Genomic DNA, 14,989 nt, shown 5'->3' with positions numbered 1-14,989 from the left:
TAACTGTCAAATTAAATGACAGACTTCAAAACCATTTACAGTTTTCTGATATACTACTGATGTTCTAATGATACAAAGCTGGTTGAAAATGGGCGGAGTGTTCCTTTCAGCGAACCAGAGCCAATAAAGCTGATTCTGATTCAGATTCAGATTCTAATGGTGTGTAGGTTTTTCTATTCACACTGTGATTGGCTGTTTTGGTTATGGAACTGTAAGGTATGATGGATGGCATGAGGGTTAGTAGATGATGCCAGAATTTTCATATAGAGTCCAGCAAGACAATTATAGCCTCTTGCAAATTTGAAATTGAAATATTTCACATTGCGATTTTTTTCAGCTAACTGTGAAGTAAAACTGACTTCCCTCTTGCCTGATGTCCATTTTAGAGATGTTAGAGATCACAACAGTGTGTGTGTGTGTGTGTGTGTGTGTGTGTGTGTGTGTGTGTGTGTGTGTGTGTGTGTGTGTGTGTGTGTGTGTTACTGTAGAAACCAGAGATCTCGTCGGTCAGACCCAGTGTTCTGTCGTTCCATGGCAGAAAACGCTCGGTTTTGACGGGTCGGAACCTGTGGAATGTGACCCGAGTCCGGATCCAGGCCCACATGGACTGCAGTTCCAAGGAGTGAGTCAATAATAATAACAATAATAATAGTAAGGTGAGACACCCGAATAGGGTAAATTTTTTAATTAATAGCTATCACCATGAAACTTCCCCAGTTGATTACTGACATTAAGACAATATATTTTTTATATTTTTAAGTTTTCTGAAATTGTACGTTTAAATATGCAAATGAGGCATTACTACTAAAATATGCGCTAATTTGTATACATTTGCAGGACAGAGATCTGCACACATAAATCAGAAGATACTGTCAACGGTCATTAAAACAAATACATTTATTGCTATGTTTTTAGGAATACATTTTTATATATTCATTCTCAAATACACTACTGCCGCATGCGCTAGGACGTGTCATCAGTGATGTTATCTGGGGTCGTAAGGTGTTTCGGGTCTGTCAACATCATACACCCTCGCCCAGTAGACCCAGCCGAGGCCAATTAAGACCCCGACTCACGTCCCAGAAGCCGCTACGGATCAGCCTTACTACTCTGTCTGCAACGTTGCCCGCGGGAGGGGTAAAAGAGAACCCAATCCGCTGCAATAGAGCTAGTGCTACGCCGCAGTATTGGCCCTTCGGTGCATGGAGGATCTAGGCTCTGTGGGTTACTCCTGGCCGTGCTCCTCCTTCGTCTCACCAGACCCTCCCGTGGCAAAGGCAATCCAGAGGCTGAGAGGATACCTCAAGGACGCCTCAAGAGGGCCTGTGCGCTGCACGTCATTTACCTGCGTCGAGCACCTCGCTCTAGCCTGGAGGACCCCAGGCCGCGCCGATATTGCGCAGATTTTCAGGAGGCTATTCCGTAGCGTTTGTGGATTTCTCCCTCACGAGAGAGCCAAGATGGGGTGCTAATCCCATCCCGTACCGGTTGCCGTCTCTCCGGCCGTCAACTGTCTCTCCAGCTCGTCACCAAACTATACTTGGTTGTCACCTAGTCTTTCCTAAGTGTCACTGGCCAGAGGCAAGCCAGGATTCTACATTCTCAAATACACTACTGCCGCATGCGCTAGGACGTGTCATCAGTGATGTTATCTGGGGTCGTAAGGTGTTTCGGGTCTGTCAACATCATACACCCTCGCCCAGTAGACCCAGCCGAGGCCAATTAAGACCCCGACTCACGTCCCAGAAGCCGCTACGGATCAGCCTTACTACTCTGTCTGCAACGTTGCCCGCGGGAGGGGTAAAAGAGAACCCAATCCGCTGCAATAGAGCTAGTGCTACGCCGCAGTATTGGCCCTTCGGTGCATGGAGGATCTAGGCTCTGTGGGTTACTCCTGGCCGTGCTCCTCCTTCGTCTCACCAGACCCTCCCGTGGCAAAGGCAATCCAGAGGCTGAGAGGATACCTCAAGGACGCCTCAAGAGGGCCTGTGCGCTGCACGTCATTTACCTGCGTCGAGCACCTCGCTCTAGCCTGGAGGACCCCAGGCCGCGCCGATCTTGCGCAGATTTTCAGGAGGCTAATCCGTAGCGTTTGTGGATTTCTCCCTCACGAGAGAGCCAAGATGGGGTGCTAATCCCATCCCGTACCGGTTGCCGTCTCTCCGGCCGTCAACTGTCTCTCCAGCTCGTCACCAAACTATACTTGGTTGTCACCTAGTCTTTCCTAAGTGTCACTGGCCAGAGGCAAGCCAGGATTCTACATTCTCAAATACACTACTGCCGAATGCGCTAGGACGTGTCATCAGTGATGTTATCTGGGGTCGTAAGGTGTTTCGGGTCTGTCAACATCATACACCCTCGCCCAGTAGACCCAGCCGAGGCCAATTAAGACCCCGACTCACGTCCCAGAAGCCGCTACGGATCAGCCTTACTACTCTGTCTGCAACGTTGCCCGCGGGAGGGGTAAAAGAGAACCCAATCCGCTGCAATAGAGCTAGTGCTACGCCGCAGTATTGGCCCTTCGGTGCATGGAGGATCTAGGCTATGAATTATTCTCCTCTCCATCACCCCTCCTCTCTTTTTCATCCGAAAATCTTGACCGTCCTCCGTACATAATCCTCCACTTAGCCAAATTGCTCGTTTGGTGATTGGTGATTATGTCACAGTGTTTCTGACATCATCAGTGATATCATCAGGTCATCAGGTGATGTCTTAAATCATTGATCATTTATGCCTGAGTGACACAATTTGTGTGACATCGATGACATCACAATTGCTCGAGTGACATCGAGCCACAGTGGAGATCCTGTTATCAGAAGAAACTAGAAGACCTAAGGCATCCATTGATACCAAGCATACTGTGACTAGCTTGTCAGGAAGGGGGCTAAATAACGCTCCAAACATAAGTTACATTTTGGCAAAGGAAAACTATTTCAAAGGGGTCCCTTGACCTCTCAACTCAATTTATCTGAATGTACCCACGAGTCTCCCCTTTACAGATGGTATCATTTTCCAAAGGCTAGCATTAATAACTTCTGGATTGATTTCTTCTGTTGTTGCTCATCACATTTTGTCTCAACAAATGTGTTATGTATGCAATTACTTCTGATGAGTAAGGGGGGAGAAAATTTTGGCAATCTGCTTTTAGGTATTTTGCCTAAGTGTTTTTGTATGTTGATGGATTATTAATTTCCCATATGCCCCAGTTCACATGCTCTGTTAATGAAATAAAATAATAATAATATGAAAAACATATAGGGAAATACTGTACATCATCTTAGTCTTGTGTGTTGATCAGAGTTGTGATTAACACATTCAGTGCCAGCGACGCCATATGGCGTCATTAGAAATTTACCGTAGAGTGCCAGCGACGCCAAATGGCGTCAATAACTCGAATTTTTTTTTTTGACGGGGGGGTGTCGATCTATGCCTCTTACATCGCCTCTTACAATATTCAGAGGTATTGAATGTGTCTAACCTATTTTACAGAACCCTTAGGTGGCGACAGCGCTCTCCAGATGAGAGAACGTGGAGTGAAACACACAGAAGAAGTCATTGGGGGGAAGGAAATCGCATCGCATCCGTCCGTATGCAGCGGCTTCATTGAAGCAACGTTTAGCTGTGCCCCTGCAGCAGCCAATCTGCTATCACAATTGAGCACCTCGGTGTCCGCTGCAACAGCCTCCGTGTCCGCTGCAACACATGATCAGCCGTGGATTTGTTATTATTCTCAACTCGAAGCATGGGAGCTGGTACACGCGGCTGTAAAAAAGCAGGATCTAGCGGACTTTTTCAGTGCTGAGCACAGGCAGAGAAAACAGCAGAGCAGAGAGACACTCCTCCCACAACGGGGGGGGGGGGAGGAGGAGGGGGGGAGGTGGGCACGCAGAGCCAAGTACACAACACAGACCCAGACAGCAGGACAGGGTTGGCAAACGCAAGCCAGAATATCCGATGCCCACCAGCAGCAAAAGATCAGCAAGAAGCTGCAACCAGCAGCGCATGCAGGCGCCAGCGCTGCTGGTTTCAGCTAAAAATATTATTCTTCCAAACAAAATTCCCTTGCCTTCACTGTTTTATTGAAGGAAATTATTTTTGAGGTGTGACTACATCAGAAAATTAGCTTCAGAGTCAGTGATGTGCTTGAAATGTTTAATTTCACAAAAGGCTCATTATCTCAGCTCGTAGAAAAAAAGCTCTGTTTTTCGTTCAATCAAGCTATCTTCTCCGGCTCATAACTAAAGAACGGAAAATGGGATCAATAAACTTTTTTTTGCAGGTGATAGAAGAGAGTCTCATCGTTATTTGTGCGTGTTCAGTGTTTACATAGTAATTATTAAAGAAATTATATGACTGTTTTAAAATGCATTGCGGCCTATGTGGCACAGCAAGCAACCTTTTGCCCAAGGGCCGTGGCACTGAAAGTGTTAAAGGGTTGGGTGGGCCCCGGAAGATTTTCAGATTTCAAAGTGGGCATTTTCTTACGTTTGGGAACCCCTGCGACCGAGACCAGAGACATTTGAATGTCAGAAATCTGTTCAGAAGTTTTACAGTAAACAAGGAAACAACAAAAGAGATTAAAAAAATATATAAATGCTTACAGTAAATAAAAGTGTGTGTGTGTGTGTGTGTGTGTGTGTGTGTGTGTGTGTGTGTGTGTGTGTGTGTGTGTGTGTGTGTGTGTGTGTGTGTGTGTGTGCGTGCGCGCGCGTGCGTGCGTGCGTGCGTGGCGGCCAGGTCTCCTGTGTGGAATAACACAGGGGTGGATCTGATGTTTGACGTCCCCAGTGGGGACAAAGGCGTGGCCAAGGTTTGTGTCGTGCTTCCTGACGGCAGTTGCCACGGCAACACATCCATCACTTACCGCTCAGCACCGTCTTGCACCACCATCACACCAAGCTCCTCCTGGGCCAGGTAAGACTAGGGGTGGGCTACTGGCAGCCCGCGGGCCCCATGCGGCCCCCAACCTCACTCAGTGTGGCTCCTGGGTCCAAAAATAAATAAATGACAAGGTGGACGTTTTTGGTTACGTTAGGTTAGACCACCAAAATCTGTTTTTATTTTACTGTACAACCCAAAACATGGTGCTAATGGTGTTAGTATTCCATCCACATACTGTTTAATGTTAGCATTTGAGCTAACGCTATTGTAACAAACTATATCCAGGATGCACATTGCACATGCAACATTACTAATCTGATTAATATGACATATTTGGGTGATGTACCCCATCAAATTGCTGTAGCGGGCTGTTTTAAAGCTAGAGCAAAGTTTCTGGTGTCATTTGAATGAAAGAATTACTAAATTTGAATATGAAAAATATAAATGTTGGTATAATAAACTTTGATTACCAGTCCTTTTCATCAAATTAGTAGCTAAAACTGGGAGTGATGGTGTTACAGTAGGCTACTGGTGGAAGTGCACGGTCACAATCTGGCCCTCTGGTAGCGAGGCATTTTTTGTGTGGCCCTCTCTATCATCAAAGTTGCCCATCCCTGGACTAGTCCAAGTCAGGGTCAAGGTAAGACTAGGCCAAGTCAGGCTCAAGGTAAGACTAGGCCAAGTCAGGCTCAAGGTAAGACTAGTCCAAGTCAGGCTCAAGATACTGTAAGACTAGATCAATTCAGGCTCAAGGTACTGTAAGACTAGATCAAGTCAGGCTCAAGATACTGTAAGACTAGACCAAGTCAGGCTCAAGTCAGGTCTCAAGTCTAAATGTAGGTCAGTAAGTCAAGTCAGAACAGATCAAGAGTCCAAATTTAATATCTTAACAAAACTAAATATCTAAGACTTTTCAATGCAATATGGTTTTAATAGGATAACAATTGGGAAGAGCATCATAAGTTTGACTTCTATCATCAGTTTCAACTTCAATAAATACAGTCATTCCATACAAATTCAGAAAACAGAATTTAAATTCTGCTGGAACAAATCTCATCACTTTCAATCTGAGTCATTTACACAAACACAAGATCTCAAGTCGAGACTTTAGAAACCTTTTCAAGTCATCAAAGTACAAGTCAGAGTCAAGTCCCAAGTCACCAGAACCCAAGTCAAGTCTCATGTCAAGTCTTATGTTCCTTCATCAAATTAAGTCATTCACCTCTGACCTCATCAGATTGAGTTGAGACTTGTTCCACAAAAGTGTGTCAGTAACTCAGAGATGTTTACAGGCTGGCAGGCCGGCACTTCCCTTCAGAAACCACTTTCAAACTCAGATCACTTCCCTCTTTTAATGCAAAAACTGCAACTGCCACTTCTCCCTCAGTGTTGAGTCAGACTTGTCAAACTGTGTTCAGGTTTTACAGCAAGCCTTCAACAGAACAGCACGTCATGTAGGAGGAACATGCACATGCAATTACGAAAGATGCCTGCCTTATTCTTATGTTGTTTTAACTTGTTGTACAGTACTTTGGTCAACTTCTGCTTCTTTTTAAATGTGTTCTATACATAGATTGACTTAACTTGACTCAATGGCTATCTGGTATGATATACTGTATGTGTAATGTTCCTCTCCTCTGATTGGCTGCTGCTGCTCCTGTGTGCCCTGTCCTCTGATTGGCTGCTGGTGCTGTTGTGTCCTCTGATTGGCTGCTGGTGCTGTGCCTCCTGCAGTGGGAAGAGGACGATCACAGTTGTGGGAACTCACATGGACTTTGTGGAGGGGATCGTCCACAGCCACACAAACACAGTCAGCCAGCCCACACACAACAACTCAATGGTACACACTCACGCGCGCACGCACGCACACACACACACACACACATTCACACACACACATTCACACACACACACACACACACACACACACACACACACACACACACACACACACACAGACACACACACACACACACACACACACACACACACACACACACACACACACACACATACACACACACTGTCAGCCCACGACAGCCCAGTCACACGACAACTCAACGGTGGGCTTGGTCTTGTCTTGTCATTCTACACTACATTACATCACGTAGGGCCCTATCTTCCCAAAAGTGCTAATTTAGTGATTGCGCTCGTTTAACGCCGTGTGCAATGCAAATTGGGGGCGGACACAAGCGCATGCCTGCCATAATTGTACTGGGCATAGGCGTGCCACATGCCAAAGCAGGCGTTTCAGTGCTAAAATGTGGGGATAGATGGCATTATCCTATCGTCAGCAGCGCACAATTACTTTGCGCTAAGAGCTTTGAAAAGGACCTCTTACGCGCAAATACCTCGCTGCGCTGGAAGCGCACCGTAATCTCCCTGCAGCGCAGTGCAAAGTAAAATTCCTTTTGGATATGTCATTAAGCACAGCCTTGCCATGCCAGGACATCAAATTATGCTGCTAAAATTGGGTATTAGCAGATAATTAAATGAGGCAATCAACTATAACTCACTGAGAAACTTTTATCACATCGAAAAGAGGGAAATGAATTGAGAAAACTTGTTGGACAATGGACATAGGCAATTTACCTTCATAAGCTGGAGGGTCGTTGGCACCACAGACGATCTGTCAATAAGCTCTCTCTGTCCTCGCACGAGTGAGTACACTACGCATGGAGAGAATTACAGCATATTGCATGTCTCGCGCAAACAGCCATTGCGAGACGGGAATCTGATTGGTCTTGATTGACGTAATGCCCAGCATTGCCTGGCCACACCCGTGAATACTTCTACTTAACTTCTACTTAACTGGTAGTTAAGACCGCCCAAATCCCGTTTGCGCAGGCATTTTGGGGCGCAGATGATTTTGGCACTTATTATGATTATGATGATTAATTTGCGCTTGCGACACGTGACGTGAACGTTTCCGCATCGCCGCCGAGAATTGCATCCCCAACATATTTCGGGGCTGTTTTAACTTAGAAATCAAGGAGGTCACGTCTACCAGACAATTATATCACTTTTAAACAGTTACATTTCTGTATAAATCATTACAATATGCTCCCGTGAGGTGGGGATGCTTTTTTTTGCTGCTGGGCGGGGGAGCAAAACTCGGCAGAACACCTGGACAAATGCGCCAGGCGGACTGTTATCTTGTCTGCATTAAGGTATGCACAAACAGGTGCGCAAGCGCTAATAGGGGATATCGCCTGTCGGAAGATAGGGCCCGTTATGTCAAGTTCATGTTGCATCATGTTACATTACATTAAGTTATGTGGCATGTTATGTCCATAAAGCTACATTACATTAAGTTGTGATGTCATGTTATATTGTGTGTTGTGTTACATGACATCATAACATACAGTATGTTACATCATGTCACCATGTCACCCTATATTATCTGGTGTCACATCACGTCGACTCAAATGTTAGACTCAATCAGTCTGACTATGACTCTGGGACAGATGGCTGATATTTCGTGTTTTCCGCTGTATAGCGGACGTCCCGCCCCTTCTAGTCCATGGGCCAGAGCTCAAAATTTCACTCGGTCGGTGCCATTCAAGGTGGCAAACCTTACTTATGATTTTTGATAAGATACATGTCTGTAGATGATATTTTGGTATGATAGCCATTCCTGAGTGGTAGTGTGACACAGTTACCAGCTTGTGAAGTTAACCACCCCTAAAGTAAATTGAATTTTAGACGCTGGTGCATATTCTGGTTTAGGCACATTGTCAGGGCATTTTTCAATCTTTCGTACTATTGTTTTTGGTCCTATTTTAACTCATTGGCTGCCAGCCACTTCTGGAAAACGGATGCTCCCAGTGCCAGCCCTTTCAGAGCGTTTTCAGTGATTTCTCAAGACCCACAGAATATTGTGTGATATTACTATGTAAACACTGAACATGCCCAAAGAACGATGAGACTCTCTTGTATCATCAGCAAAAAAAAGTTTATTGATATCATTTTCCGTTCTTTAGTTATCAGCAGTAGAAGATAGGTTGGTTTCACCAAAAACAGACGTTTCAAACTAGAAGCTGAGATAATGAGCCTTTTGTGAAATGAAGCATTTCAAGCACATCACTGACTCTGAAGCTAATATTTTCTGATGTAGTGACACCTCAAAAATAATTTCCTTCAATAAAACAGTGAAAACAAAGGAATTTTGATGGCAAAATAATATTTTTTAGCTGCAACCAGCAGCGCTGGCCCCTGCGTGCACAGACCCTACACCTTCTTGCTGGTCTTGATTTACTGCTGGTGGGCATCAGGTATTCCAGCTTGTGTTTGCCAATCTGTCCATCGAGCCTGCTGTCTGGGTCGGTGTTGTATGGTGCCCTGCGTGCCCCACCCCCCTCAACTGCACACTCCTCCTCCATGGGAGTGTCTCTGGTGGCTCTCTGCTGCTCTGAACTTTCTGCTGCACGTTTCAAAGTGTGCTGGCTGCACCCAGCCTATTTTCACAGCGCTCCGCCGTTTTTGTGCGCCGGCTCCCAGCGCTTCCAGCTGAGAATAATTTATCTTTTCAGAAAGACGCTGGTGTCGGGTGCTCCTTTTCTGGCAACTAATCATATGGAGAAACTATCGCAACAGACAGAAAGGCTCAATTGTGGGAGCAGATTGGCTGCTGTTCACAGGCACAGCTAACGTTACAGCATGCATCGGTTTCCATTTCCCCATGGCTTCTTCTGTTTTTTCCTCACCTTTCTCTAATCTGGAGAGCACTGTCGCCACCTAATGGGTCCGTAAAATAGCTTATACACCTTCAACATCCCCCATATTTTTACAGGAGATGCATCAGGCTTTGATCCACGTCCCACCGTCAAAAAACGCAATTGACGTCTTTAGACGTCATTGGCACTCTACGTTACTATTTGAATTGACGTCTTTAGACGTCATTGGCACTCAATGAGTTAAAGGGGACCTTCTTAGTTTTCATTTAAGGCCAGTTGTGATTTTTTCTGACATAGAGGTGACTTGAGCTCTTCAAACCATCAATGACACACATTTTTCCAAAGATTTTGCCTAAATTGTATCATTTATTTTAGCCCTGTGGCATCAAGGAACATCAGAGAGACGAAACACAAAAACTGGAATGCTCACAGCACTCGGAGGAGCATCATTGGGATGGCTTCCCTGATCTGAACCTGAGTGTTCTGTTATTGGGTTTCTGTGCTTTAGGCATGGATTGGCCATAACAAACACCATAGTCAAGCATAAGGATGCTCATAGATCTATGGTACCAGAGTATCTTATTGATTGATTGAGTGATTGAGTGATTCATTGATTGATTGATTGATTGATTGATTTTATGGATATAGCAGACAAAATCCAAGGGACAGACATGTAAACGTGTGAACACTTATTTCCAACATGGTCCCTGGGACATACGGGGTAGCACACAAAACACACAAGTTCAATAACCATGACAACGGAAGGCTCACAGCCTCACACATTACTCTAGTTTACTCAGCAATAATTCAATTGTTTAATTGAGGAATGTACTTCTCCCAACATCTTATGCCCAGGCAGATTATGACATGATGGGCCCTTGGGCATGGTCACATAAAGAGCCCCCCCTCACAGCGCACATACCGGTATACAGTATCCAGAATAGGGATGTTCATTTTGAAAAATTTCCATAATCGAAAATCGGGAAAATTAACGATCAATTATCGATTATTGATCATATTATTTTTTTATTTTTTTTATTTTATTTTTTTTACAAAATGAATGCCTATGGCAGAAAATACGAAAGACAACGTGTTCTCCTCAATGAACTCTTTATTTCAATGTGTCTCCTCTCCAACACTCTGCTGTCCCCGGCGCATGCGGCGTGAATTCCCCATGTTTAAAACAGTTTTGTTGGCACAAAGGCCCGTGCCCAGCCAGAAAACTAGAGACTATATGAAGCTCCACCTCACGTTAGTCGGCTGTGCAATGGAGTGGGGCAAGGAGGAACGAATTCCACCCAAATCTAGTCCACAAAAAAAATAAAAAAATAAAAAATTAATATGATCAAAAATAAATAATAACAATAATCGATAAAAATTCCACATGATCGATTCAATTCCTTAACGATCAATTTTCGATAATTGATGAACATCCCTAATCCAGAATAACTAAGACACATTCACCTGACTCTCAACAGGATTTACAGCACAGCCACCTGAACACTCAAAAGCCAACAGCACAATAACAAGAAATACATTCACCTGGATCTCAATACAGGGTCCAAAATTTACTTTTTTGTCCACCAGTCAAATGGCTAGTGTCATGTTACCAGCCGCTCAATAGATTACCATTGTGGTTTTTTGCATGGTGAGTGAAGCAAATCTACCAGCCACTTGCATATTTTACCAGCATTTGGCTGGTCGCTGGTGCTAATTTTGGACGCTGTCTCAATAACACAGGATTTACAGCACAGGTAAACTCAATTAAAGCCAAAAGCACAATAACCCTCTAATTGTCCATCGAACATTTACAGTAGGGGAGGTCCGGGACGAATTAAGCAGGGGGACGGAATTAGCTTGTCCTCATATACTATCTTTGACAAAACCCAGGAAGACGATTCTTTCCCCCCATGTTACACTTCCTGGTACCTCACTTCCTGTGAAGTTTCAGCTCGGCCAGTCAGTGGATGGCGGAGATATCCGCAAAAACGTTGCCTTTTCGTCTTATTTTCAAACGCGAGTAAAATATTGCAAACTGTGTATTTTTCTATTAGCGTGTTGGAATTTATTTATTTAATGCTGCTAACGCTATTCATCTGTTAGACCTATCGGTAGACTACAGCTCAATGATTGTTTTGTGTGTAATGTTAGCATATCCTTTGTGCTAGCTTAGCTTTCATCCAGGGAAACGCACGGTGGACAAATAAAGCACTTTGCTCCAATTGCCTTGAATAGGCTATGCATTTATCTGTGCTTGCAGGACAATTGCCTTGCATAAGGAAGAGGACCACGGACAGAGGGCAAAAAAATGCACAAATTCAAATATTTCTTTGGATAAGCCATTTAAGGGAGGTAAAATATTGATCACATCACATCAGCAAAATATATAGATAGACGTTATAATTATATTAATTTGCAACATATAACATATTAAAATGTATTTCATAATACTTAGTTTCTTAGATGACCAAAAGATGAAGGAATTAATGCCAGAAAAAAATTGTTACCTGGCTGTTTTTGTGCCTTTTTCACAACTGCTACATTAGTCCCCCGCCTGTGCTTTATTTGTCCCTTCACTGTGGGACAAATTAAGCATTGCGCAGCTTCTGGTTGCCATCTGATGACGTCTGATGTATTGACCCATGGAACAAAACTACGGTTGGTATTGCCAGAGGACATGTGTAGGTTGCTTACATGAAAATATTATAACTCCAGCTGAAACAATCTTTACACAATGACAAAAAAAACAAAAAGTGCTTCATTCGTCCCGGACCTCCCCTAGTCAAAATAAGGGATCATTTTGTCCTGGGCAAGAGACGTGGTGGGTTTCATTTCAGAGCTCCGGTTTGTTGGATTTAACATCAAACGTGTCCTAATTGAGGTGTAATTACACCTGCATGCAACATGTGTTTATTGTTTATAATTGATTTCACTCTGATCAAATTGTTGAATTCAACAGCTATTTTACCAATGCTGGCATTGCGTGTGGTTACTATGGCTGAACATGCAACTCACACCATAAGCGACTTTGACCGTGGCACGGCATGGTTGTTGGATGGTGCAACCCTTCTGAAACTGCTGATCTCACAACAGTCTCAAGAATTTACACAGAATGGTGCAAAAACGACAACTTTGGTCAGCAGAAAAGTATCTCAGAATGCAACACGTCAAACCTTAAGGCGGATGTCACTTTGGTAGCCGGCTGAAAGCGGATATCTACCCAGTATTAGTATGGCGTTCCAGTAAAGTTCCAGTGAGTGTAGCTATAATGCCAGGGCAGCTTCTGTTTCCATTGTGTATTTGAGTTGAGGTTTGCCAAAGTGAAAAGGGTTGGATACTTCAAACACATATTACATTTTTCATTTTCTAAAAAATATTTACTACTGGACTGGCTATATTAGTTGTTTAGCTGCTGGTGGTGGTGGTGGTGGTGGGGAGGGGGGTGTTCAACCACTTTTGCGAAGCACTGTATGCATGTCACATTCTGATTAGGGGCTGAGCCCCCCTATCAGCAAACTGGTTGCACTATAAGTTATAAATCAGAAAGACTACATACACTGTCGCCTAAGTGACGTCACTTTCTCTATCGGCAAAGTTGAAGACCGGCGACATGCCACGAGCTTCCACGAGCGATGTCGTTTTTATACGAAACTAACCCCTACGTTTCAGTTTTACGACAAACTGCGACTTTCTTGACATGCAAAGTTATGTTTTAAATTCACAAAATTAACGTTGGCTCCCCCCACAATTCAAACGGGATCAAAAAAGTAACGTTATTCTCCGTGCACTGCCATTCATATTTATTTCAGCGCTGGTACACCTGGTGACGTGTCACTTTGGCTCTCGATTGGATTTCTTGTCTCTTACCTGCACAATATTTCCATCCACTTGTATCTTTCTTTCTGTTCTTGATTTTTACTGCGTGCAAATAAAATGGTAAATGGCCTGCATTTAAATAAAAAATAAAAAATGCTTGTGTCAATTGGACTGTAAACAATAACCGCGCGCATGGAAGCAGAAATCTTGGCGCGGACATCCACTATGCAGCGGAAACGCCGGGAAATCGGCCGTCTGTCCCAGAGTCATACTAGTCAGAATCTGGGTGCCCAGATTGCGTTGGACTTCACACTTTTTCTTTTTCTCGTCCCCTACAGAGTCTGTCTTACGACACGCGTCGGGCCGCTCGTGAGGTTTTTACCAGCGCATCATTCATGATCGTTGGAAACAAAAGGCTGCCGTGTTCCTCAAACTTCAGCTACCACCCAGACCCCCAGTTCACCAGCTTCAGCTCCACCAGGACCGCGGACGGCCTGCGCGTCACCATACAGGTATGACACTGTCCAAACACACTGTCATACACGCTCCAAACATACATGCACACACTCCAAACACACAGCCACATGCACATATGTAGTGCTGAGCAAGTTACTCAGGAAGTGTAATTAGTTACTTATTACGGATTACTTCTTTTAAAAAGTAATACAATTATTTTACTTAATTAGTATCAAAAGTAATTAGATACGTTACTAGCTACTATATTACTTTAGCTACCCCCCTTCTGTAAAGTGAGGTCCAACCTGTTTAACCAGCTCTTTTTAGAACTGAATCCACTTTATTGAAACAATAATTAACCTTACAGGACGAGTCAACAATCAGCCAAACTGCGTAGTTTGTATTTATTTGCCTGCCTAGGAGAAAAAACAAATCGTGTTCTGGCAACGCAGTAGTCTTACATAGCCAGACCTATCACCACAATCGCCAGCGATGGAGAAAGTAGCGCAGGAACTTGAAGTTACTTGGATCAGTAACTGTAAAATAATTACTTTTTGGAAATTGTAATCCCTTACATTACTAGTTACTGAGGAAACTAATACAATTATAACAACTAAGTTACTGTAACTAAGTTACTGCCCAACACTGGACACGACTTCTTACGGGTTTGCATTTGTCTCTGTTGTTGTTTCAGAAAAAGGCAGACAAGCTGCAGATCGCCCCAGCAGAGCTCAAAGTTCAGGGCTTTAAGGAGGAGACACCGTATGACTGCATTGTGGAAACCATAGAAACCAGTAACGGGACCGACTTTGTCATCTGTGAGATTCGAAGTACAACTGAAATTCACTTCATAAAGGTAAATCCAAGCCCACTAGCTGCTCCCTTGACCCAATTCCGACCACCTGCTGAAAGCCTGCACACCAACCCTGGTTGAATAGAGAAGGAATATGAATGGTGGTGAACGCGAGAGACGATGCTTTTTTGATTCCGTTTGAATTGTGCCACGGGGTACACGTTAAATTTGGTCAATTTAATAGATAATAATAATGCATGTCAAGAAAGTCGCATTTTGTCCTGAAACTGAAGTAAGTGTTGCACATTATACGTCACACCATCAACAACAATGGACTGGCGGAAGAGATGTCACTTACTGGTTGACT

At 43.9% G+C, this 14,989-nt stretch overlaps 1 protein-coding gene across 1 annotated transcript in view; it reads left to right on the top strand.

The window, feature by feature from the left end:
• plxnc1 (plexin C1) overlaps window positions 1–14,989 on the top strand; it is a gene marked incomplete at its 5' end in the record, with an annotated part of 113,647 nt that overhangs the window by 50,991 nt on the left and 47,667 nt on the right. Inside the window, 5 exons of the mRNA XM_083653339.1 lie at window positions 489–622; window positions 4,738–4,914; window positions 6,616–6,721; window positions 13,712–13,885; window positions 14,524–14,685. Coding sequence (XP_083509465.1) covers window positions 489–622; window positions 4,738–4,914; window positions 6,616–6,721; window positions 13,712–13,885; window positions 14,524–14,685 — 753 coding nt within the window. The remainder of the gene's footprint in view (window positions 1–488; window positions 623–4,737; window positions 4,915–6,615; window positions 6,722–13,711; window positions 13,886–14,523; window positions 14,686–14,989) is intronic.

This window comes from Poromitra crassiceps, assembly GCF_964638095.1.
Source record: "Poromitra crassiceps genome assembly, chromosome: 2".
NCBI classification, from domain to species: Eukaryota; Metazoa; Chordata; class Actinopteri; order Beryciformes; family Melamphaidae; genus Poromitra; species Poromitra crassiceps.
Note: the sequence above shows the minus strand (reverse complement) of the source record. Positions and strands in the feature narration are given on the sequence as shown.